The sequence below is a fragment of the Miscanthus floridulus genome, chromosome 1, assembly GCF_019320115.1.
Source record: "Miscanthus floridulus cultivar M001 chromosome 1, ASM1932011v1, whole genome shotgun sequence".
Lineage (NCBI taxonomy): Eukaryota > Viridiplantae > Streptophyta > Magnoliopsida > Poales > Poaceae > Miscanthus > Miscanthus floridulus.
The window spans coordinates 42,251,980-42,273,705 of record NC_089580.1 but is presented as its reverse complement, the minus strand read 5'-3'; the positions used below and the strand labels follow the sequence as shown (position 1 = coordinate 42,273,705).

The 21,726-nt window shown below is 45.8% G+C and overlaps 3 protein-coding genes and 1 long non-coding RNA gene across 13 annotated transcripts; 1 reads left to right on the top strand and 3 right to left on the bottom strand.

Moving 5' to 3' along the window:
• Nucleotides 1–7,004: 7,004 nt before the first annotated feature.
• On the bottom strand, nucleotides 7,005–9,097 carry LOC136499327 (mitochondrial import inner membrane translocase subunit TIM10-like). 2 transcript variants are annotated; one of them, XM_066495044.1, is made up of 6 exons: nucleotides 8,954–9,097; nucleotides 8,808–8,862; nucleotides 8,661–8,713; nucleotides 8,137–8,175; nucleotides 7,818–7,887; nucleotides 7,005–7,315 (listed from the first exon to the last, which is right to left on the bottom strand). In XM_066495044.1, exons 2-6 carry the CDS (start codon nucleotides 8,847–8,849, stop codon nucleotides 7,268–7,270), a joined length of 252 nt encoding a protein of 83 aa, XP_066351141.1. In that variant the 5' UTR covers nucleotides 8,850–8,862; nucleotides 8,954–9,097; the 3' UTR covers nucleotides 7,005–7,267. The 2 variants fall into 2 exon arrangements, with proteins under 2 accessions (XP_066351141.1, XP_066351176.1); XM_066495079.1 differs by having other exon boundaries at nucleotides 8,948–9,086.
• A 99-nt stretch (nucleotides 9,098–9,196) lies between these two features.
• LOC136499078 (uncharacterized) lies at nucleotides 9,197–16,830 on the top strand. 4 transcript variants are annotated; one of them, XM_066494933.1, is made up of 7 exons: nucleotides 9,197–9,744; nucleotides 14,520–14,698; nucleotides 15,187–15,508; nucleotides 15,615–15,717; nucleotides 16,085–16,245; nucleotides 16,330–16,443; nucleotides 16,603–16,830. In XM_066494933.1, exons 1-4 carry the CDS (start codon nucleotides 9,343–9,345, stop codon nucleotides 15,714–15,716), a joined length of 1,005 nt encoding a protein of 334 aa, XP_066351030.1. In that variant the 5' UTR covers nucleotides 9,197–9,342; the 3' UTR covers nucleotide 15,717; nucleotides 16,085–16,245; nucleotides 16,330–16,443; nucleotides 16,603–16,830. The 4 variants fall into 4 exon arrangements, with proteins under 4 accessions (XP_066351030.1, XP_066351080.1, XP_066350960.1 ...); XM_066494983.1 differs by lacking the exon at nucleotides 16,603–16,830 and having other exon boundaries at nucleotides 16,118–16,245; nucleotides 16,330–16,551; XM_066494863.1 differs by lacking the exon at nucleotides 16,603–16,830 and having other exon boundaries at nucleotides 16,090–16,245; nucleotides 16,330–16,551.
• LOC136481077 (uncharacterized) lies at nucleotides 11,631–13,983 on the bottom strand. 6 transcript variants are annotated; one of them, XR_010764638.1, is made up of 4 exons: nucleotides 13,362–13,983; nucleotides 13,159–13,288; nucleotides 12,989–13,019; nucleotides 11,631–12,622 (listed from the first exon to the last, which is right to left on the bottom strand). It is a non-coding gene; the product is annotated as an uncharacterized lncRNA (long non-coding RNA). The 6 variants fall into 6 exon arrangements; XR_010764639.1 differs by having other exon boundaries at nucleotides 11,631–12,619; XR_010764635.1 differs by lacking the exon at nucleotides 12,989–13,019.
• A 341-nt stretch (nucleotides 16,831–17,171) lies between the features above and the next one.
• LOC136498991 (protein GRAVITROPIC IN THE LIGHT 1-like) lies at nucleotides 17,172–19,024 on the bottom strand. The gene has a single exon (XM_066494718.1). It carries the CDS (start codon nucleotides 18,920–18,922, stop codon nucleotides 17,483–17,485), a length of 1,440 nt encoding a protein of 479 aa, XP_066350815.1. The 5' UTR covers nucleotides 18,923–19,024; the 3' UTR covers nucleotides 17,172–17,482.
• Between the last annotated feature and the right edge of the window lie 2,702 nt (nucleotides 19,025–21,726).

Sequence of the window (21,726 nt, the reverse complement as noted above, 5' to 3'; positions counted from 1 at the left end):
AAAAGGGAAATCCAATCACTTAAACAATACTGGGCCGGCCCGAAAAGATCCGACGGCCCACGACACAGCGCAGCCCAAGCCTGGCTCCCTCTTCGGCTCAGCGACTGACGCGCGGGACCCGCATGTCAGCGAGAGGAAACAGGGGACGGAGGGAGACGACGGCGCGGCAGCCGCGAAATTCGCCGACGGCGAGCTCCCCCGGTGAACCCGACGGCACCGGCGTGCTCACCTCGGTCTCCCGCACCCATAGCACCCCTAAAGCTAGACTCTAATGGACTCCCTGGATACTAGCCATGGCCCACGGCAGCTCGGCCATGGCGCACGGTGGTGCTCCGGTGAACCCCGACGGTTGGTGGCCATACAAGGCGCGCGCAAGCACAGGGTAAACAAGGCGGACCTTCCTATGCTACGGATAGTGGCTACGGTGAAGCGGTCAGGCGGGACCACGTGCGATCACCGGCGGCGACCATGGTGGCCATGCCGCGGTGGTGCACGGTGGCAATGTCGCTCACCTACAGCTTGGCTGGCTCCGTGAGGGCGCTGACGAGGTCTGAGAGGCGATGGCGGAGCTGCGGGTTGAATGGTGGTGGCTGTGGCGCCGCGGCGAGCTCGAGCAAGCTCGGCGGAGCTGATGGCATCGGCGGTGCGTTGCGGCTGCGAATGGGGAAGGCAAGGAGGGGTGAAAGGGGGCAGAGCGCGTGCGGAGAGTAGCAGGGCGCGCTCCTCTTCAAGCCAGCCAGCGCGCTGCGTGGTCAGGGCGAGCCGAGCGCGTGGCAGACATGCGGCGGCCACCACCTGACCTCGGTCGGCCATGGACTGACTGAAACCGGAACACTATAGCTCGGTTCAGAGAACAATAGGGCTGATTGACAGCGCCAAAAGATGATGCTCGATCTCCTAATCCGTTGATTGTTAGCGAAAGAAATCAAAACGAAAGTTGTACACCTACATGCCAGCTACAAAACTTATGTAAAGATCACTGTCTAATTCGCAAAGGATAGAGAGTAAAATCGTGTCAAAGTCGTGTTCAAGAAACTAAAAACTGGAATTTAAACTTAGAAATTTCTAAGTGTTGAAACCAACCCAAATTCTGACTTGTGGGACCATTTTGAGCATGTTGTGCACATTTTCATGACTTGGTCACAAAATACTTTTTGTTCCTCATATAATTTGCTACAACTTTGCTTTAGGTTGCTCAGACATGCAAACATTCTAAGTGGTACTTTTTGAACAGTCAAACCAAAAAGTCCTAGGGTCAAAACAAGTCAAACCATGATTTGAAATCTTAATTGGGCAAAATGATCAACATGAACATTGTTCCTAATGACTTTCTAAGCATAGCTAAGATGTTTAACAATATATTTAGCTATACCATAGATTGGTCATACAAAAATCAAGCACTAAAGGTACTGAAATGATGAAAACACTTGAAATGATACTCTTGTTTCATAATCATGTTTCACATGTTTCAAGTGATATATGCTTATGAATGGATGAATGATGCTCATGATCAGGAAATGCAAGTGCAATTAGGTAAGACTAACACCAGGGGTGTTACATCACTGTCGTCGTCCCTGAACTCATCCTCCCTAGGGAGGTTGAACTTGACGGTCTTGGTGTCCTTGGCCGCCGGTTGCGCCTGCACCGCCGCCGGTAACGACATCGGATCGGCATTGGCATCTTGCCGCTGCCCATGGCCATGAGCTCTAGTGGGAACTTCATCCCCTTCATCTACATGTGCTGCTGCATCTACATCAACTACTGGAGCTGTGGCGGCGGCGCCACCACCTTCGCGTCCTTCACGCCGCCGGCGCTGGCACCACCATCGTTTCCTCCACCCTTGGGTTGCTTCTACTGGCCCTGGCCCTTGCTGCCGATGTCCTTAGGCTACTACTTCTAAGCCTTGTGCCTGCCATCCTTGGGTTGCTGCTACTGGCCCTTCCCACCGTCGTCGGCGCTGGTGCCGCCAAGCGGTAGCTTCTAGTGCTGGGTAAAACTAGCTTCGACGAACAACAGCTAAGTGATAGGAAAGCAAGCGCAAAACAGATATTTGTGAAAAATATCTAACATCCTAACAATACTTTAAGCAATGGAGGTGTAATGGCTGTGGTATAGAAAGAACAAAAAACATGAAACCATGGTGTAAAGATCACAACAACTTTTTCAGTGGTTGATATGGAGTTTGGATCTTTTATAATGGCTTGTAGGGAATTTGGATCTATTGTATATATGTACGTATATAACTAATTAAGGCCGCTCTCCCTAGGAGTATTATATCTATGAGAGGGCCATATCAAATCTCCATTTTGTGTTGTGGTGGTGTGGTAATGTTTTGTGTTTGCTGTTGGGCCCTAGGTTTTTGTGTGTATGCACTTGCGTTATGCAATTGTGTGTGCATGTGTGCTTGAGTGTGTTGTGTGTAAAATGATTTTTTACACAAGCACTAGTTAGACAATTAACAAAAATGTAAGTATTATCACAGAACAATCACCTCTGAGGGAATAACAATTACTGATCAAGGTCGATGAAAATGAAATATGATTCATAATAAATGGAATAAGAGAATTCTTAGTAAGTTAGTTGTGTCAAATCCTCTTGAAAACACATCAAATATATGAGATGACAAAGACATATTAGCAGGGAATACGATGCAAATATTATTACACGATGGATACATGATATTGCCATAATTTTATAGAGTGGAATATCTAGAGATATCAAGGGAATATGTCACTCTATGCTGACATGTACAACATGTGTAGCGATACTGAAAGGTCCTAATGGCTAGAGGGGGGGTGAATAGCCTATTAAAAATTTCTACAACAACAATTAACAAGCCAGTTAGATAATTATGACGCAAATCAAGTGTTGCGCTGGCCTACTAAAAATCAAGCCACCTACCACAATTCTAGTTTATATAGTTTTTATCCACATAATAGCTATGACACTACACTAAGTTAGTGTGCTCTCAAAAGCTAACTAAAGAGCCACACTAACCAAACTAACAAGCTCTCACAACTAGCTACACTAAAGAGCTTGACAACTAGTTTACGGTAAAATAAAGTGAGTGATCAAGAAGGTTATACCGCCATGTCGAGAAAGGAGCCAATCAATCACAAGAATGAATAACAATGAATACCAATCACCTTGGAATCAAATAATGACACAATAATTTTTTACCGAGGTTCACTTGCTTGCCGACAAGCTAGTTCTCGTTGTGGTGATTCACTCACTTGGAGGTTCACGCGCTAATTGGCATCACACGCCAAACCCTCAGTAGGGTGCCGCACAACCAACACAAGATGAGGATCACACAAGCCATGAGCAATCCACTAGAGTACCTTTTGGCTCTCCGTCGGGGAAAGGTCAAGAACCCTTCACAATCACCACGATCGGAGCCAGAGACAATCACCAACCTCCGCTCAACGATCCTCGCTGCTTCAAGCCGTCTAGGTGGCGGCAACCACCAAGAGTAACAAGCAAATCCCGTAGCGAAACACGAACACCAAGTGTCTCTAGATACAAACACTCAAGCAATACACTTGGATTCTCTCACAATCTCACAAAGATGATGAATCAATGATGAAGATGAGTGGGAGTGCTTTGGCTAAGCTCACAAGGTTGCTATGTCAATGCAAATGGCCAAGCGAGTGAGCTTGAGCCAGCTATGGGGCTTAAATAGAAGTCCCCACGAAATAGAGCCATTGTACCCCTTCACTGGACACAACACGGGGTGACCGGACGCTCCGGTCATATCGACCGGACGCTGGACCTCAGCGTCCGGTCACGCGATGCATGCCACGTGTCCCCTCTCTTTAAATGTTGATCGTCCGATCTCAACGGTCAAGTGACGACTGGACGTAGCAGCTCAAAGTGACCGGACACTAGACCTCAGCGTCCGGTCGTTTCTAGTAAGCATTCAGAAACAAATTTTCACGACCGGACGCATCTGGTCATGCTCGACTGGACACAGCCAGTGTCTGGTCAGTCACCCTCAACACTATGTGTTGCCACGTCAGCAGGACCGGACGCAGCCTTCCAGCGTCTGGTTAGTTTGTGTCCTAGCGTCCGGTCAGAGACCGACGCTGTGCGCTCTCTGCTGCCACTGACCAGACGCGCCGATCCAACCGAGACCAGTGTCCGGTCACTTACAGTGACCTCCGTCTTTTCTGTCTAGGGTGCCGGTGGCATCGTCGGACTGTCCGCACTCTATGGGCGGACACTCCGCCGGTGAAATATCTAACCCTTGCTTAAATGTGTCAACCACCAAGTGTATCACCTTGTGCACATGTGTTAGCATATTTTCACAAACATTTCAAGGGTGTTAGCACTCCACTAGATTCTAAATGCATATGCAATGAGTTAGAGCATCTAGTGGCACTTTGATAACCGCATTTCGATACGAGTTTCACACCTCTTAATAGTATGGCTATCGAACCTAAATGTGATTACACTCTCTAAGTGGTTTGATCACCAAAACAAAATAGCTCCTACCATTTATACATTTGCCTTGAGCCTTTTGTTTTTCTCTTTCTTCTTTTCAAGTCTAAGCACTTGATCATCACCATGGCATCACCATCATCATGTCATGATCTTCATTTGCTTCACCACTTGGAATGTGCTACCTATCTCATGATCACTTGATAAACTAGGTTAGCACTTAGGGTTTCATCAATTCATCAAAACCAAACTAGAGCTTTCAGATACCTTAGAATTTTTTATAACCTTGAAGGTGATATAGCATAGGTGTTATCCTCATGCCTAGTACGAGGGTCGTGGGCTCATGGATTGTACAACAAGTGGAATATCCAGGGATAACAAGGGAATATGTCACTTTATGTTGACATGTACAACATGTGTAGCGATACCTTAGAATTTTAGATAACCTTGAAGGTGATATAACATAGGTGTTATCCTCATGCCTATACCAGGGCTGTGGACTCATGGCTTCTCTCCATATATGTGGGTAAGGAGCTTATGTCATTGGGACAAAAACATAAAAAGTTGAGATTTTATGGTTGATGGACTTCAATTTAGAAACAATAGTCTCGGCCAAGCATGAAATTAAAATCTTACCTAATTTATATATACGTTCAATGTACCATGTGTAAAAATGATTTTGTGTGTGTATGAGCATGTCGTGTGTGTGTGTGTGTTTATGTGTGCGCGCGCGAGCGCATGAAAATGATTATTTTGACAGGGAAATATTAGCTTCCATTAGACCATTAGTCATTGATATAGTTCTAGGATCGATAAGATTTGACCGGGTGGGACTCCGGCCAGGAGGAATAATCCGTAGCTCAATCCAAATATTTGCACTGAGTTCCATTCCTAAGTGAATTTTACTAGGTTTTGGCAGAGTGCTTACATGAAATTTAAAACCACAACAGAAGTCAATCTTCTTGGCATCTGACAAAAGATGCAGCTACATCATTAGTACTGACACAACACATACTACTTACATACAACAACTAGCAAATGCCAACCCGGCCTATTGGCATCTGTCAAAATATGTACTTCCATGAGCACGAGTTATTTACAGGACTTCAAACTGAAACTACAATCTAATAGTCGCACCAATGATGAAAAAGGCTCATCATCATCGACATCGGAATTGTAAATCATTTCATCTTCATCATTGTTATTGTCCACCAGCATCGTTCGGATAAGCAACGTCGTTTTCTGCCATAGTCGGTGCATCCCCTACAAATAGGAAACAAAATTTGAATTTGTACAATGATGCTAAAATGGAGACGTTAGAAAAATAAAACATCGAGTCCTCACATGAGCGACACTTCATAGTCCCCTGCATGGCTTCGGCCCTAGCGGCCTCCTCCTTGGCCCTCCTCTAGAAAAAGGCCTTCCCTCTCACACCCTCGTTCTCGAGCCAATCGTACCTCTCCTTGGTTTCTCGCCTAAACTTTCGCAAATCAGATTTGCCAAAGTACCATGAAAGAGGTCGACCATGCTCCTGAGCAAAGTCTGCGTCAATCCTCTCACGAGTCTTCATCGGTGGCAACGGGACTTTGTACCTTTTCCTAATATCTTTTTTTCTTCTCCTCCGACAGCTATAGCTTCTTTGTTTTTTTTTTCAAGAGGCGAATGTACCTTCAGCCTCTCTACTATAGCTCCATGACCAGCGAAATCCTCCCATTTGCGTGCCCTTCCCTCCTAACCAGAATAAGGGAGTAAAGACACCACCTTGGAGTTGCATGGGTCGACAACGCGATCAAGTGTCAAGGGGACGCTTCAATTGGCACGTGTAGTAAGCATGACCGGCTGACTCCGATGCCTTGATTGCTTCACAAAGGCCGGTAGGCCACAGTCACATAAAGGTGTAGGTAATGCTGGTAGGAAAGGGCCAAATGCACAATGATCTTTCGGATAACCCAAACACAGTTTATGGCACCGAGCCGCCATCGAATCGTGCCAGCCAAGTAGACAACGGATACAATTACAAACCATTTGAAAAATATACATGAACCCTAATGCAGCGTACAATACACATATGATTTAGGATTAGACAACACCCTACACATCACAAAAACTATGCATCTGATCCCAATATAGTAGGCATTGTTTTAGTTTTTCTAAGTGCATAACTTTATCTATGCACCACTGTCTAGAAAAGTTAGAATGACTTATAATTAGAAATATGAGGAGTGCACAATAATTGATATAATGACATACGCAATAACAATCCTAACAACCCTCCTGTGGATGTACACATAGACTATACACTAAGTGACACCACATTATTATTATTTTTTGCGATAATCCGATGTTGCCAGGAAAAAAACGAACATAACAACCTTACTGTGTTACTGTGTATGATACACATAGATTATACTCTAATTGATACTACAGAATAATTGATATAATTCAATGTTAGTCAGGAAAAAACGAACCTAAGAACCTTACTGTGGATGATATACAGAGATTCGCAAAGAAAAATATTATACTCTAATTACCTCGGAGGAACACAAATCCAGAATTCAACTACGAAACAGGACAAGCTTTCGAGACAGAATTACTCTAGAGCTGTATCAAATTATTACAGGCATGTTCCCTGTTCATGATTCAGAGAGAAGGCGCATCACTGGAAGGTAAGACACCGTGATTTTTCTTTAAAGTAGTCCACGCATTAGCATGTCTGTCGCTGTATTGGTGTACTTAGTAGCAGGTGGTGGCATTCTAAAACCAACCAAAAAAAAAAAGAAACAGAGCAATAGGATTCTGCTACAAAATGGAAGCAGTGCTTCTCAGTTCACATCTGAGGCCGGTTCCCAAGCATCTGACCGACCAAATTAGTCACCTGAAAAGAAAGACCCGAAAGATAGGGGTTAATATGGTGAGACACAAACCAGCAAACATCACATATCAAATGGGAGAATTATGGCCAGTATATCAACATGGGTAATCGGGCATAGGTGGAGCAGCAGGAAAACTATTGTGCTATGGAATAAGCAGAACTATAAATCTGCAAGTGGCACTGTTCCTTTAGATATATAAAGTGAAGATTACTGCATCAAGATCACCATGCTAAAGAAAAAACATAGATCGAGCATATCTCCAGGCATCTGCGGTCTGTGGATGGACATCACAAACTATTTGTTCACAATAAGCAGGTGCTGAGGTACACTAGAAATACATCATTCTTTTCCAACCTAAAGTAGGAAAGACACCATCAAGGACAACTTTTTTTTTTTGACAAATTCAATCAGTGCACAGTCAAGTTATGATATACTCCATAGTCTAGGAATAAGCATAAAAATGAATCCGTAAAGGCCAAAGAGAAAGGGAATCAACAAACATGCCTGCCAATACTTTGAAACGCATCGATCAATGCAACTGTTCTCACCCATATTGAGCTCAGCTTCTTTATACCTGAAATAAAACGAAAAATCAGGAAAAAAAATCATAGTTCAATCTCACAGATAGATCCTTCTTGGCTATCAATTAACACGCCATGAGAAGTTCCAAGCTTGAGGTGTAATTATTGCAGCTTAGTTAAATTATTTGGTGATTATCCATATATAACATCATAGAGTGTTATTTGTTACATAGAAGTAAGGATGTGCCAACAGGACTATAAATAATAGATTTTAAAAAAAAATAAGCTGATCATATCTGTACCTTTTCTCAATGCACTTGTCGAAACAGGTCTGTGTAAGCCTGTATAAAGCATAAAGACACTGTCAGAACAAGCATAAATAAATCAAAAGAAACCTAAATGATTCAAGGCCTGGATTGAGAGGAGTGATATAATATGAGTAGACATGTCCAACTGTTGAGTTGTTAATTAACATAAACAACACAAACATTTCAGACGCCCAGGAAAACCCTAAGATTACATTAACGATTAGCATTTCAGATAAGAGGTCTTTGGAAGATTCAAGCCTAATTGTATCAGGACTTGCATGACTATTTAGGAAAAGCCACCACATTCACCTTTTCTTGGAACATATTCAATTCCTTCAGTTAGTTGGAAATGAGGAAACTAAAGATTGCATTATGAATTAGTAAAGCATCTATGCTGAGTGCTAACACCCATCTCTTTGCTGAATTAGCAATCTCCAATTGCAGCCAAAATGGTAGCCACCAACGGCCTACTTGTTACGAATTAATGATCTCAAGGAAGCAAGATGCATGTCACTCACCTATTGAAAAGATCAACCCTGTACTCCATCTCCTTCTCCGCCATCCCAAACATCTGTACGGTGAACGGCGCACAGCACCAATCTTAGCAAGAGCAGCAAATCCAGAAACCGAAACCCAAAAAGGAGGATCAAGGTGCGCCAACCTACCTGCTCCTTCTCCAAGTTGGTCGGCCCGCCTTTCCCAGCCATTGCCGCACCTCTCCTGCAAAGAACAGAGCGGACCAACATAATAGAATCTCAGAACAACACGTCAGGAGTGGAGCTGAGAAGCAACACGGGAAGCAGACCCTCACGGGGGAAGAGAACGAAGGGCGGGGATCTCGCGGGCGGCGCTGAAATTCGATGTCACGATGAGCAGCCGCGCCTTCGCCCCACTCGCCAAGTCTAGCTAGGGTTTTGCTCTCGCCTTCCTTGCAGGCGGCGGAGGAAGCAAACACAGACGAGAGCAGGCGCGCCTCCTCACATGGGCCGCACCCCGAACGGGCCAGCTCACTGACAGAAGGGCCCACTTGTAAGCCCCCGCCTTATTTTGTGGCCCGCAAGCCAGCGTCGTCCTAAATCCTGATGGGCCTCGAGGCCCAAATGTGCTCACTTACAACTGGGGTCCACGAGTAATGCCAGAACGTTCCTCCAAAATCCAAACCGCTCGCTCCTCACCGAAGACTCGAAGAGGCCATTAGCCATGAGCAGCTTGGCTTATCCGCTCTTCCCGCTCCCGTGCCGCTGCTCCCTCGCGGCGGCGCCGGCGTCTCGGATACCCGCACCTGTGTGCCTATCTGCTTCGGCTTCCGCGGATGCAGAGGGTGAGCTGACGGCGCGGGAAAAGCGAGCGCAGCGTCGGGAGCGGCGGGAGCTGCGTGCGACGGACTGGAAGGAGGAGGTGCAGGACCGGCTGATCCACGAGCCGGCGCGGCGGAGGAAGAAGCCTCCTAAGCGGTCGTGGAGGGAGGATCTCAACCTCGACCTCCTCGCCGAGCTGGGGCCGCAGTGGTGGCTCGTGCGCGTCTCCATGGCGCCCGGCACCGACTACGTCGACCTCCTCACCAAGGCCATCTCACGACGCTACCCGGAAGTCACCTTCAAGGTATCACTTCCTCCTGTCGTTAGTTTTGTTGGCTTGATTGCGTCCGTGCCGCCCGAATTAAGCACTGCCCTGACGAGTGAAGGGCATTTAATTTTTAGGCTGTCGCATCGTATTCATACAGATTATGTTATGAGCGTCGTATTCATACAGATTATGTTATGAGCAACATCACGTTGCAGTATTCTTGCGGCTTATATAATTTCATACCTAACATGTGAATCTTATATATATATATATATATATATATATATATATATATATATATATATATATATATATATATATATATATAGAACTACTATCCTGTAGCTGGCTAGAGAATAACTTATTCTGTAGCCACTTTGAGTTATGATAATTACTATGTTAATTTACGAGATTATAGTAACTCCTTACTAAGTGGTTTAATATAACGTTATGGTAAATATCCCCATATGTTATAGTAACCCAATTATCGTAAATATGTATTGACATTATGGTAAATTAGTATATAAAATTATAGTAAATGGAGGTGGCTACAGAATAACTTATTTTGTAGCCGGCTACTGAATAGTCTCTCCCTATATATGTAGCTAATCTGTATATAAACTTATAGTAAATGGAGAGGCTAATCTGTAGCTAGCTACAGAATATCTAATTCTGTAGCCGGGTCATCCGACGCACCTGAGGCGCGACAACGCAGCGGACGTGCGCGGGGCTCCTGGCTCCCGCGGCTCCCAATCCGCATGGCTCGCCCAGTTACGCGAGCTGCGCATCACACTGATGATTCCGTTAAATCAGGCCCAGTAATAGATCAGCGACATGCATGCATCCTTGATTAGCGACGGACTTTTTTTCTACTTACCAAAATAAGCCTCCGTCCACAGTAAACGGCCACGTGCATGCATCATTGGCGTTCACGTGGACCTATATGCATACACGTTATGAAACGGCCACACCTTCAGAAATTACGAGAATAGTTTAATGTTTAAGAGAATACATACGTATCCATAGAATCTTGAATGAGTTCTCGTATTTGTTTCGAAGATTACGAGAACACAACTTCTGAAATTACGAGAATTTTATATTGTATATCCCAAGCAGCAGTTTATATTACCAGAAAAATATTGCCTATAATTAGGATGTAAAATTGCCACAATTTGGCGTCTTATGTTCCAACTCACTAGTTGGTAAAATGACGAGAATAATTTACAATGACGTAATTACGATAATTTTAGTGCCTAGGGACCTTATTTAGGATAGGGAGTTACCACAATTAGATGAAGATTTTCTGAAGGATCTAGTTACTATAAAGAGGTCAAATTGCAATAAAACCAGAAATACAATATTTATGATATTTTTGTTGGACAATTACCACAACTTCCTATCAAGATGCTATAAGAAAGCACTTACATTTCTCAAAAAAAAAAAGAAACTACTTACAACATTTCAGAATATTGGAAATGATAATTAGGCTGTGGTGTTACATAAAATTGGCATGAAAGTGATTACATATTTCTCAAAAAACTTGAAAAAAATAGAAACAGTACATCGATCCATTTTTTCCATCAGAATGATGTCCACTCATTTGGAACGACTCTGGGACGATCAAGATCATGCCATGTGAGCCTCAGGTCCGGCTGGAAGCTTCTTAGTCAGCGTTCAGTGGGTGGTAAAAGCAAGTAGAAGTGCAGCTCTGACCCAAATTTGGGCCCCTTCTCGTGCATCTGTGGTGAATGAACATTAGAGTGAATAACACATCAGTGATTTACATTATAAGCTAACCAAGATACATGATAAATCATTAACAAGAACAAATGAATTTACTGTAACCTTGCCCCAAGTAACCACCAGAATTAATTCCGGTAGTTCAGTTCTGGTTTCTAGATCAAATCGATTTCAATCTGCAAGGGTGAAAAGTAGAAAACATCACTGTGAGAATGGAGGTCTCACCAGCAAAATAAGAAAGCAAGCTTGTTATTTCAAACTGCAGGAGCAAGAAAAATTGATAGTTGAACCATCTACATGCAGGCTCGTCAATTGGTGGACACAGTTACCGTAACACAGACTTGGTTACTGGAAAGATCGATATGTTATTTTCGATAATTTTGTACCATAACAGTAACTAAGTTACAATATATTAGTAAAAAATACAGTAATTCCACAATGCTTTACGTCAAATTTTGAATACCATATGAATGAAATTATCGTAACTTCAGTATAAGTTACATAATATTTATGAGAATTGTGCTTACGGCAATACTAACAATATTTACAAGAATTTCACTAATAATATTTACGAGAATTCTATATTATGAATTTTCCTTCGACATAACTTACACTGGTATTTACGAGAAATGGGTACTATGAATATAAGTATTTACAAGAATTTTGGACTATGGTTGACGATAAAAATTAATAAGGATGATCGAAATTACCATATTGAAGGTAGGGAGCTACAAGAATTTAAGGTCATGGTATTCTGATGCTACTCAAATGAGGAGTCCAATAAGCTGTTAAGTAATTACACTAATTTGAATCAGTAATTTAGTTAGGGAGTAACCAAAATTTTGCATCAGATGAATCACTATAATCTATTCTGATTAGACTACCTTTGTAAATGAAAGAACAGTGAGATACAAGAATTTTTGAATGAACTACTCTTTATTCCTTTTGTACGAGTCATTACCAGTTCAGGCATAGGACCAATTTACTAGTAAGCTGTTCTATATCAAAAAGAGGAAAAGGCAACAATTACCTGCCATTGCGTGAAGACTATCAAGCACTGGTCCATCTCACTGCCTATCCACAAAATGTTTTCTTAAAAGATATATACAAGGACACCTGACAGACACCTCTTTAGTTCTATTTGTGATGGATGCTCAAGCGACCAACAGATCTACTAGAATAATAAAACAAAAATTACAATCTGCCCATAGGGTGAGGAGTAGAAAGAAAATACACAATGACAGAGTGATTAGTTACCAAGAAAAATCATAATGTAAACAACTACAGGATACTAATAATGTCTGAAGAATGGACAAACACGTGATTGCTTGAAATGTCTGAGCAGTAAATCGTGATAATTAGCATAAGGCAGCAATGCTTATTATCATAAGATTAATGTATACTGATTTAGTGCATACAATAGTTACGATATTTTATAGTAGAAACAAAGGAATTTACTAAACAAGGGATCTGACATTCAAGAATTTGGTTTAAAAAACAGCAAACCTAACACAACCTAAAATGGATAGGATTTACAAACCTACGCACTCTGGCTAATGTGGCCAATAGATCTGCAACAATAAACAATATTCCAATCTACGGGAGTCACCAACAGCTACCAAAATCAAGATGGCTAATCAGACAAATGGAATTAAATAAATGACTGACGAACAATTAATCAAGAAAGGAGCGCCTACAAGAGTCACGAACCTGAGGGCTGATGGACTGAAGTGGCTATGTGCGGATGCTCATGTGATGATCCTGTCCCGTATGTGCGGATGGCGGTACTGGAAACCCATAATCCATGAATCCAGCTTGGCAGTAAACCATACTCTTCGATCTGCACCAAGAGCACCTCATGCACATCAACATTGCCGTCTTCCTCAGAAAGGCCAGATCGGCAATCAACATACCGCTCGCGTGGGGTAGGTTGAGCTGGTGTCGGGTCCCCCGTCCACGCGAGGCAAGGCACCGCTGCTCGAGGACGCATCGCCGCCGGGGAGCCAATCCGCGTGGTGCGGGACGCGCCGACGCCGAGGGGGGGTGGAGGAGGCACAACAGCCATGGGCTGCCGCCTGCGGAGAAGAAGGGGCACCGCCGGCAGCCACCATCTGCCGATCCGCATCAGATGCCACCGTCGGGCACACACCGCATCAGCCGTCGAGTGGAAGGCCGCCGCCACCACCATGGGAGGCCGGATCTGCTAGGGGAAGAGGCGGTCGCCGCCGATCTGGATCTCAGAAGAGATGGGGCCGGTGATGTAGGGGTCATTGCCGCCGGTGTGGTCGGGGTTGCGGAGGGCCCGTCCGAGCCCGGCGTCGCCTTCACAGGGTAGCGGCGCCAGATTTCTGGTTTCTGCGGTTCTTCTCGGAAGGGACAAGCGGCGTACACGGCAGGTCCACCGCTCAGCTGGCTCATCAGGTAATAGGGGACAAGCGGCGTACACGGTAGCTGCGGCAATCAGGGGATAGGGGAGGCGGGATGTAGCATCGGAGGCGACGATTTTTGCGGCGGAGGCGGAGCTGCGGCAATAGGGGCTGGATTGGGAGCCGATGAAAGAGACCAGGTGAGGCTAAACAATAACCGGCTAATGAGTCGATCTAAAAGCTGGGGTGGAAAGACCGGGTGCGGGCGTCGGTGGTTTCGGTGCGCCTGTTGGGTCCGGACACAGAATTAGGTATTCTGTGGCCAGCCATAGAAAAGTACATCTATATATATATATATATATATATATATATATATATATATATATATATATATATATATATATACTGTGAAACTGTACTTATGTTCTTACAAACTTGTAACTGTGACTCTTTTACTTGGACAGTATAATCACTGTGACAAGAAAATCTACATTAAGATTACTGACTGTCAATGCTTAATTGTAGCAAGACTTGGATTAAGAGATCTAGTACGAATCTGAATGCTGACAATGAAGTTCTCCTGATTACCGTTCCTCATAGCCTTATAGGAAATGGTTTAGTACTAGTCCATCTGAATGACTTCACTAGTTCACATGCATACCATTTTCTTTTCAGCATTATATTTCTCACAAAAGTTACCTGCAGATTTACAATCCATCCATCCAAGTAAAGAGGAGATTGAAAAGTGGTGCAATCAGTGTTAAATCCAAGCCTCTGCATCCTGGGTTGGTCTTTCTGCATTGTACCTTAAACAAGGAGCTTCATGACTTCATCAGAGACACAGAGGGTTGTTATGGCTTTATTGGAGCTACAGTTGGTTCAATGTGAGTACCTCACTCAGTTCTTTCCATTCCTTCACTTTTGCTCCTCTTTTGTTGACACGTTGTTTTATTGGCATTGTTATGATTCTTGTTTTTAGGTGGCTATTTTCATATTCGTTTTTTGAATTATCCAGTAGTACTTACCTTAGACAGCATCTCATCCTGTAAATATTTTGAAGAAAGACTTGAAACCATAGCGGTTTCTATGGATATGTGTAATGTAACTACGTCCAAATAAAATATATGCTATCCTTCAACATACTTCTCCAATGACCAGGATATTCTTTGGCCAGAACAACGATGACCACAGTATTTTGTCTAACATAATTGTAACAAAGGCATGTGAAGTATCCTAATCACGACATTTATATACTGCTAGTACATGAATACTGTAGGTCTATAGCAGATCATACCTCTTCTGTGATCACTGATCAGTGATCAGTTATTCAGTTTTTCTGATTTGCACTTCTTTTACCTGTCTTACTATGAAGCAAGAGGCAGATTAAAAAGCCAAAACCTATTCCAATTGATGAAGTTGAATCAATTATTAGAGAAGAGAAGGAGGAACAAGAGAGAGTTGACAGAGAATTTGAGGAAATGGAGAATATGGGAAATGTTGAACCTTTCAGTAAACCTGTTGAAGAATCTGAACTTATGTTAATGAATAAGATCAAGAAGCAGTTTAAGAAATCATCCTCAAATGGTGGCACTAGACACAGTGCTTTTTCGCCTGGTGCAACTGTTCATGTTCTCTCTGGGCCTTTTGAAGACTTCACTGGTTCCATCCTGGAAGTGAATCGCAAAAACAAGAAGGTTGGGCTGATTACAAATTTATCTTAGTGAACTAGTTGTACGATTATTTTGCAATACCTTTTCTTCTGGTATTGTTTGGTTTTCTAAGAAGTGTTACCTCTCACAGGCCACTGTCCAGTTGATACTTTTTGGGAAAGAGAGCTTTGTGGATCTTGATTTTGATCAAATTGAGGCAATTGAAGTGGATGGCAATGATAGTAAACTATGAGGTCTGAAAACGCCTCTAAATCCTCGAGTTTGACTTTGGCAAGCATGCTATGGTAGTAGGCTAACAAAAGAAACGATAGATCTAGAGCATGTTTTTTTTTCACCTGTTAGCCAAAGATTGTATAGTAGAACATGCTGTCACTATTATTGCACTCTCTGATTTGTGCTCCGCCATTATGATATAAGTAATTTTTCCGTTGTTTGACAAAATTCAGGATTCCATCACATATCAAATTGTTTCTGTTTAGGAGATTATCTGAGCTCCTCCATACTTTAGATGCAGCAGAGGAAATTTTCGAATTTGTGGCTTTCTGCTACAGTGTCTCTCTTTATGCTTAATAACTGAACAGGCATCTTGTGTTTATGTAGCACAGTACCGATAACTTTTATCGACAACTCCAGATCTCCAGCTGGGCCTGAGTGAATGAAGCAGGAACTGCAGTGGGTGGACAGTGGACCGTTGAAGACCCAGTTATCAGCAAGAGAAACAGTTAGCACATCTGCACATGAGCTGCCGTCAAAATTAACCAGTAAGTTCTGAGTTCACTAGCATGTGTTCTATAACCTTATTCCATTGAAATTGATTTCCACTGTTCTTATTTTCTATTTGTCAGGGGTTACTGAAATGCAATTTATAAACAATGAGGATGCTGAAGTTGAGATATCTCACTGACTTCCACTAGGCTGTTCACATTTTGCTCGAATGCAGAAAGAAATATTTCAATTTTGTCAGTCCCTTAGGCCATTCATTTCATACTTTATCTTCCTGTATTCATTTATAAATAAGTTAAAATCGAAATAGAAATTCTAATTTGTCTGAGATTGTTTTTCCTTGAGTACTTGGATTGGATCACCAGCCACTTTTCAATTATGCACTGTGCATGCAGCGACCCGGGGCTTCGTTGAATCGTTGGCTTGCTTCGGTTCCTGAACTGTGGCAGACGAGACAGAGATGGCTTTGTGGAAAGATACCCAGCTTAATTATTTGTGCCAAAAGCTTTCGATTAGGAACAAGACAATCTTCCTCCTTTTGCTTTTCGCTTTCCGGGCAGCTTCCACAGATCTGCCCTCAAACAAGATCCAGTAGTAGTAATGTTCAGACAAAATCCCTTCACCCGAACTGCTCTATCATGGCCATAATTGCAACAATTTTCAGACAGATTACGTGCTTGGCATGTCAGCATCCTGAAAATGTCCCCTATCCCCTGCTCCTGCAACTGCAAGGGGAGAATTGTACATTTGTTCTCTAGCAGCGAGCGCCAGAGCAGCAAGCACAGTCACCATGACTTTTTTTTTGTTTGAAGAATCAGTCACCATGAGAATGCCCTTCTATGAGGAGGGCAGAGATGTGGTCCTGGAGGCTGGAGCGCGCTCTGCACTGGAGTGCCACTGCAAGTCTGCAGCTGCCCCTCACTACAAAGCCAAATCTCCATGGCTGCATCTTACTATGATCAAATCATGAACAGGTGATGATTACCAAACGATGATGATACGAGAATTCAATTCAAAGTCCTCTTAAACATGGGCAATTACTTTATTTGAGAGAGAACGGCAATCTAGATTAACCAACATAAGTAAAAAACAAATCTACGGAGTCACCAGTACAGCGCTTCTACCGCTACGACTGTTCTTCACCAATGAGATGGTGAGATGAAGCAGCTACCCGAGGTCCAGCTCCAGCTCCAGCAGGGCGCATTGGCACCCACCAACAACTCTGTCGGAGGAGGGTGATCCGTGGACCGTGGCGCCGCGCCATGCATCGGTCTGTCACGGTCGGCCACCACGCGGTACCAGGTAGACCCGGGCGCGCACGACGGCGCCGTTCCCCAGCCGGAACCCGGGCGCGACCGCGAACCCGACGACCATGCCGGCGCCGGCGTGCGGGGGCGCCCCGGTCACGCTCTCCATGTACTCCTGGTGGAACTCCGCGCCGCGGCCGGCCTCGAAGTGGCTGGGCGACGGCTCCAGCGCGAAGGCCAACAGGTGCAGCAACCACACGGCCTTGGCCGCGCGCAGGAACTCCCCGTAGAAGGGCGTCCGCGGGTGGGCGCCGGCGTTGACCACCCTCCGGTGCTCGCCGTCGCCCAGGACGGCCTCCTCCACGCGGGGCGGCAGGAGCGCCGTGAACTTGGCGGCGGCGTAGCGGCCGAATGCGCAGGTCGGGAGCACGCCCAGCAGCTCCGCGGGCTCCATCCCGCGCATGTCGCGGAACTGCACGTACCGCTCCCGCCGGAACGCGGCGGGGTCCAGCAGCGACGAGAGGGAGCCGTCCAGGTAGAAGGACTCGTGCTCGAAGCCGCCGAGGAGGCCGCGCGTGACGTGCGCCTCCAGCGCGTGCTTGGCCAGCTGCGGGGAGGATACCGGGATCTTGGTGAGCGATCGAGTGGCCGCCGCGAGCTCCAGCCCCGCGGCGCGCATCAGGTGCGCGAGGTGCCCCGCGAACGTCCGCGTCGCCGCGCGGGCCTGCTCGGCACAGGAGGTGAACAGCTCTGCCGTCGGCGCGCCGCCGGGGCCGTTCTGCTTGGAGAGCGGGTTGTGGTGGTGGCGCCCGTTACGGCGGCTGGTGGCCGCCGCGAGCTTCTCCTTTAGCCCGTCCACCTCGGCCTGCTTGGATTGGAGCTGGCGCTGGAGGTCGTCGAGCGCCGCCTCGTACGGCGCCACGGCCTCGCGGAGGGGCGGCGCGGAAGGGTTCGGGCGCGGGATGTGGCCCGCGGCGGCGGAGCGGCGGAAGCGGTCGCGGAGGCGCGCGAGGTGGCGGAGCTTGGCGACGACGGCCGCGTCCGCGGCGCGCATCTTGTCGGGGTCCCAGGGGCAGTGCGCGCCCTGGAGCGCGGCGTAGGCGCGGCGCACCCCGGAGACGGCGTCGAACACCTCCGCCATCAGCGCGTCCGCGTCGCGGGCGCGCTCGGCGCCCTTGGCCGCGGCGGCCAGCCTCTCCTTCTCCTGCTCCCCCTCCTCCCAGATCTTGAGCTTCTCCTCCTCCTCCTCCCCCTCCTCTTCCTCGATTTCCTCCGCCTCCGCAGCGGACGGGGACCGCCGGCATTTCTCGCTGCTGGAGACGGCGTCGGCGAAGGGGTCGTCGTCGTCGTCGTCCAGGTCGCTGTCGACGGAGTCGCGGAGGGTGTAGTTGCAGGGCAGGCGGTTGGAGAGGCAGGAGGAGGCGACGCGGTGGATGAGGTCGCCGACGGTGACCGGCTTGGTCGCCATTCCTCGGCGCTGCGACCGAGCCTTCCCCTGCGGGCTGCGGCCGGCCAAGCTGCTTGCTTTGGAGTGGGGGCGTGTGATCGGCGTGGGAGTGGGAGCGGGCCGGAAAAGATGCCCTGTGGAACGCAGTGTCGGGTAGAACAAGACAAAAAGGCACTGAGCTATAACATGCACCATCAATTCTCGTCCGAATTAAAAATGCTTGCTAATCCTCATAAAACGTACTACAGTGCTAGTTTAACCAGAGATCTTTCTTTTAGGCTCTGTTTGATAGTAGGAGAAGGCAGAACCCGCTTCACATGCGCAATGAAAAAGGGCTTATATGGTATTTCGTTTATGAAGTCTATTCCCGTAGATTAATTTAACAGGGCCTTTTATCATAAGTTATGGAGAAGTCAAAGCTAAAGCTGCTAAAAAACCCGGATCCTAACTAATTGTCGTGTTTTCACGTTTCACGACCTTTGGAATAAAATAAAACGTACAGTAATTTACCGACGTACAATCTCTACTTGTATCATGGTGCGAGCCAGCTCAAGTTTTGTCACAACCAGGGGCGATGTGCAATGACTTCTAGCAAGGACGTGCTGTAGCATTGTACGTAGCTCTGACTTCCAGATTCTTTAGCTTTTTTTTTTTTGGCGACGGATTCTTTAGCATTACGCTAGCCCGCATCTACGGTTACGCACGTGGTCTCGTGTCAGATGCTCTACTATTTGGGGTCCTCCATCCTTCGCAGACGGCGACCGTGCGTTGCAATCGCTTGGCTCTCTGATCGCCATTATCAAGTGCCTACTATCACCCGCCTACAATACAATTGTTCATGAAATCGTTGCAAAATTTACTGGTCGGACAACGGCAGGTAAATCTGCCATCTGATCACGATTCAGAAGTTCAGGGTCGTCGGATCTCCTATGCTCGCGGTCACCGCGATCTCGTGGAGAGTTGGGGGTTAATCGAAGACTAGAGTAGCGGCCTCGAACTTTGTTCCAAGTTCTCCTTTAGATTTGGTACTTCTAACGCCCCGTTTGGCTGGCTGCGGGCGGCTCCGGCACCTGCGTCGAAAATCACTGTTCATCTATACGCATTTTACTGTTTATCGAAGTCGTTTTTCTCTCTCCTTTCCTCCCCTCTCACAGACGCCGCCGCAGCAACCGGAGCCAGAAATTCGAGCTTCACCGGCTCCGGCTCCCGCAGCCTCCTGTCGGCCGCCCAGCGGCCGACACCTTGCTACAGTGCCGGAGCCGGAGCCCGCGGGAGCCCGGCCAAACGGGGCCTAAATTGCATATTCATCTCTCTAAACTTATTTCGAGTTTTTATCCACGTCTTCGTACTTTTAAATTGTGCATTTAGCTTCTTAACTTTGTCATAAGTTCTTATCTAGGTCCGGTACTTTCAAAATACACGCTCAGTTCCCTAAAGACGTATATATTGTAGCATCCTGGGCCGTCACTTCTCCGTACTACGTTACATGTGCCCACCCCACTCGTGCGGCCACATTGTGTTCTTTCACCCATAGTGGTGTATTTGCACAGGGGACGAGGCGTGCGGTGGGATCTCTCGAGAGACGTGCAGACCTAGCTTCATAGGACCATGTCGCTTGGCTGCTCTTGTCATGTTTGCTCTACCACACGTCCTAACCGAGCCTCACCGCTGCCGTGGCCCTCCTCAATTCCACTTGATCGCTCTTGCTCCAACTCATCGTGGCGTTGACAGCCGCCTCATCGCCACCACCGCACTCCTCCCCATTGAGTGGGAGTTCATGCTCATTCTCTATATTTTCTTGCACTCAGTTTCCCACTATCACAACCTTGGCAATGGCAAGGCCGTCGTTGCAGCGGAGTGGGTGAGTGTAACTTACGGCATGGCGGCACTGTTCGTTTCACTAAAATATGGCTTATGCTGATTTGTTGCGAGAGAAAAACACTGTTCGTTCGTTGAAAAGTACTGCTGAAGAACAGGACGATAGCCTAGGGTGGCAACGTGAGTGCAGTATCACACAACGATGCACACACAGGGAAAGCGTAAGGTAGTAGGGCGAGCATGTTATAGCGCTTGTAGCTACACATGTAAAGTAGGCATTTGCAGTGTGGCAGAGGCGAGGACGGTGGTGTGGGGATGGACAACCATAATGGTATAATAATACAACTTTAGGTATTTAAGTGTGCAATTTACATGTAACGGGTCGAGATGAGAACCTGAAACAAGTTTAGAAAGAGAAACATGTAATTTGAATTAATGGGAACCTCAATAAAACTCGGAACTACGAGCAAGTTCGAGGACCTGAAATTTGCTTGGTACTCCCTCTGCCCATAAAAACATGCAACTATGAATTACGTGCCAGAAAAAGTAGTTCATGTTTGACCAAGTTCCTAATGAATAATATTCATATTTATGGCACCAAACCAATTTATTATGGAAATACATTTCATAATTAATCTAATAATATTTATTTAATATCATAAATATTAATACATTTTTATCTATAATTAATTAAACTTAAGATAAAAAAACATGACACGGTGCTATAATTATATGCTTTCGTGGAGGGAGGGAGTACTGCCACAGGTATAACACGTGACCCCACTGAGGGGCCCACGGCGCCGGCCATCGAACCCATCGCCTAGGACCCGTCTGTCTGTCAGTGACCATCCGACCCTGTCTGGCGCTGTTTATTTCCCTTCCAAAATGCTAAAATTTTCAAGATTCTTCGTCACATCGAATCTTTGAACGCATGTATAAAGTATTAAATAAAAATAAAAAATAAAACTAATTATACAGTTTAGATGAAATTCACGAGACGAATCTTT

What these genes read in the sequence shown, in the direction of transcription:
- LOC136499327 (XM_066495044.1), bottom strand. Translation starts at nt 8,849, where the DNA reads ATGGCTGGGAAAGGCGGGCCGACCAACTTGGAGAAGGAGCAG. An exon ending in CCAACTTGGAGAAGGAGCAG is followed by an intron (nt 8,714 to 8,807) that starts GTAGGTTGGCGC and finishes TTCACCGTACAG; the next exon opens with ATGTTTGGGATGGCGGAGAA. An exon ending in GCGTTTCAAAGTATTGGCAG is followed by an intron (nt 7,316 to 7,817) that starts GCATGTTTGTTG and finishes CTTTCTTTTCAG; the next exon opens with GTGACTAATTTGGTCGGTCA.
- LOC136499078 (XM_066494933.1), top strand. Translation starts at nt 9,343, where the DNA reads ATGAGCAGCTTGGCTTATCCGCTCTTCCCGCTCCCGTGCCGCTGCTCC. An exon ending in ACCCGGAAGTCACCTTCAAG is followed by an intron (nt 9,745 to 14,519) that starts GTATCACTTCCT and finishes AGTTACCTGCAG; the next exon opens with ATTTACAATCCATCCATCCA. An exon ending in GGAGCTACAGTTGGTTCAAT is followed by an intron (nt 14,699 to 15,186) that starts GTGAGTACCTCA and finishes CTTACTATGAAG; the next exon opens with CAAGAGGCAGATTAAAAAGC.
- LOC136498991 (XM_066494718.1), bottom strand. Translation starts at nt 18,922, where the DNA reads ATGGCGACCAAGCCGGTCACCGTCGGCGACCTCATCCACCGCGTCGCC.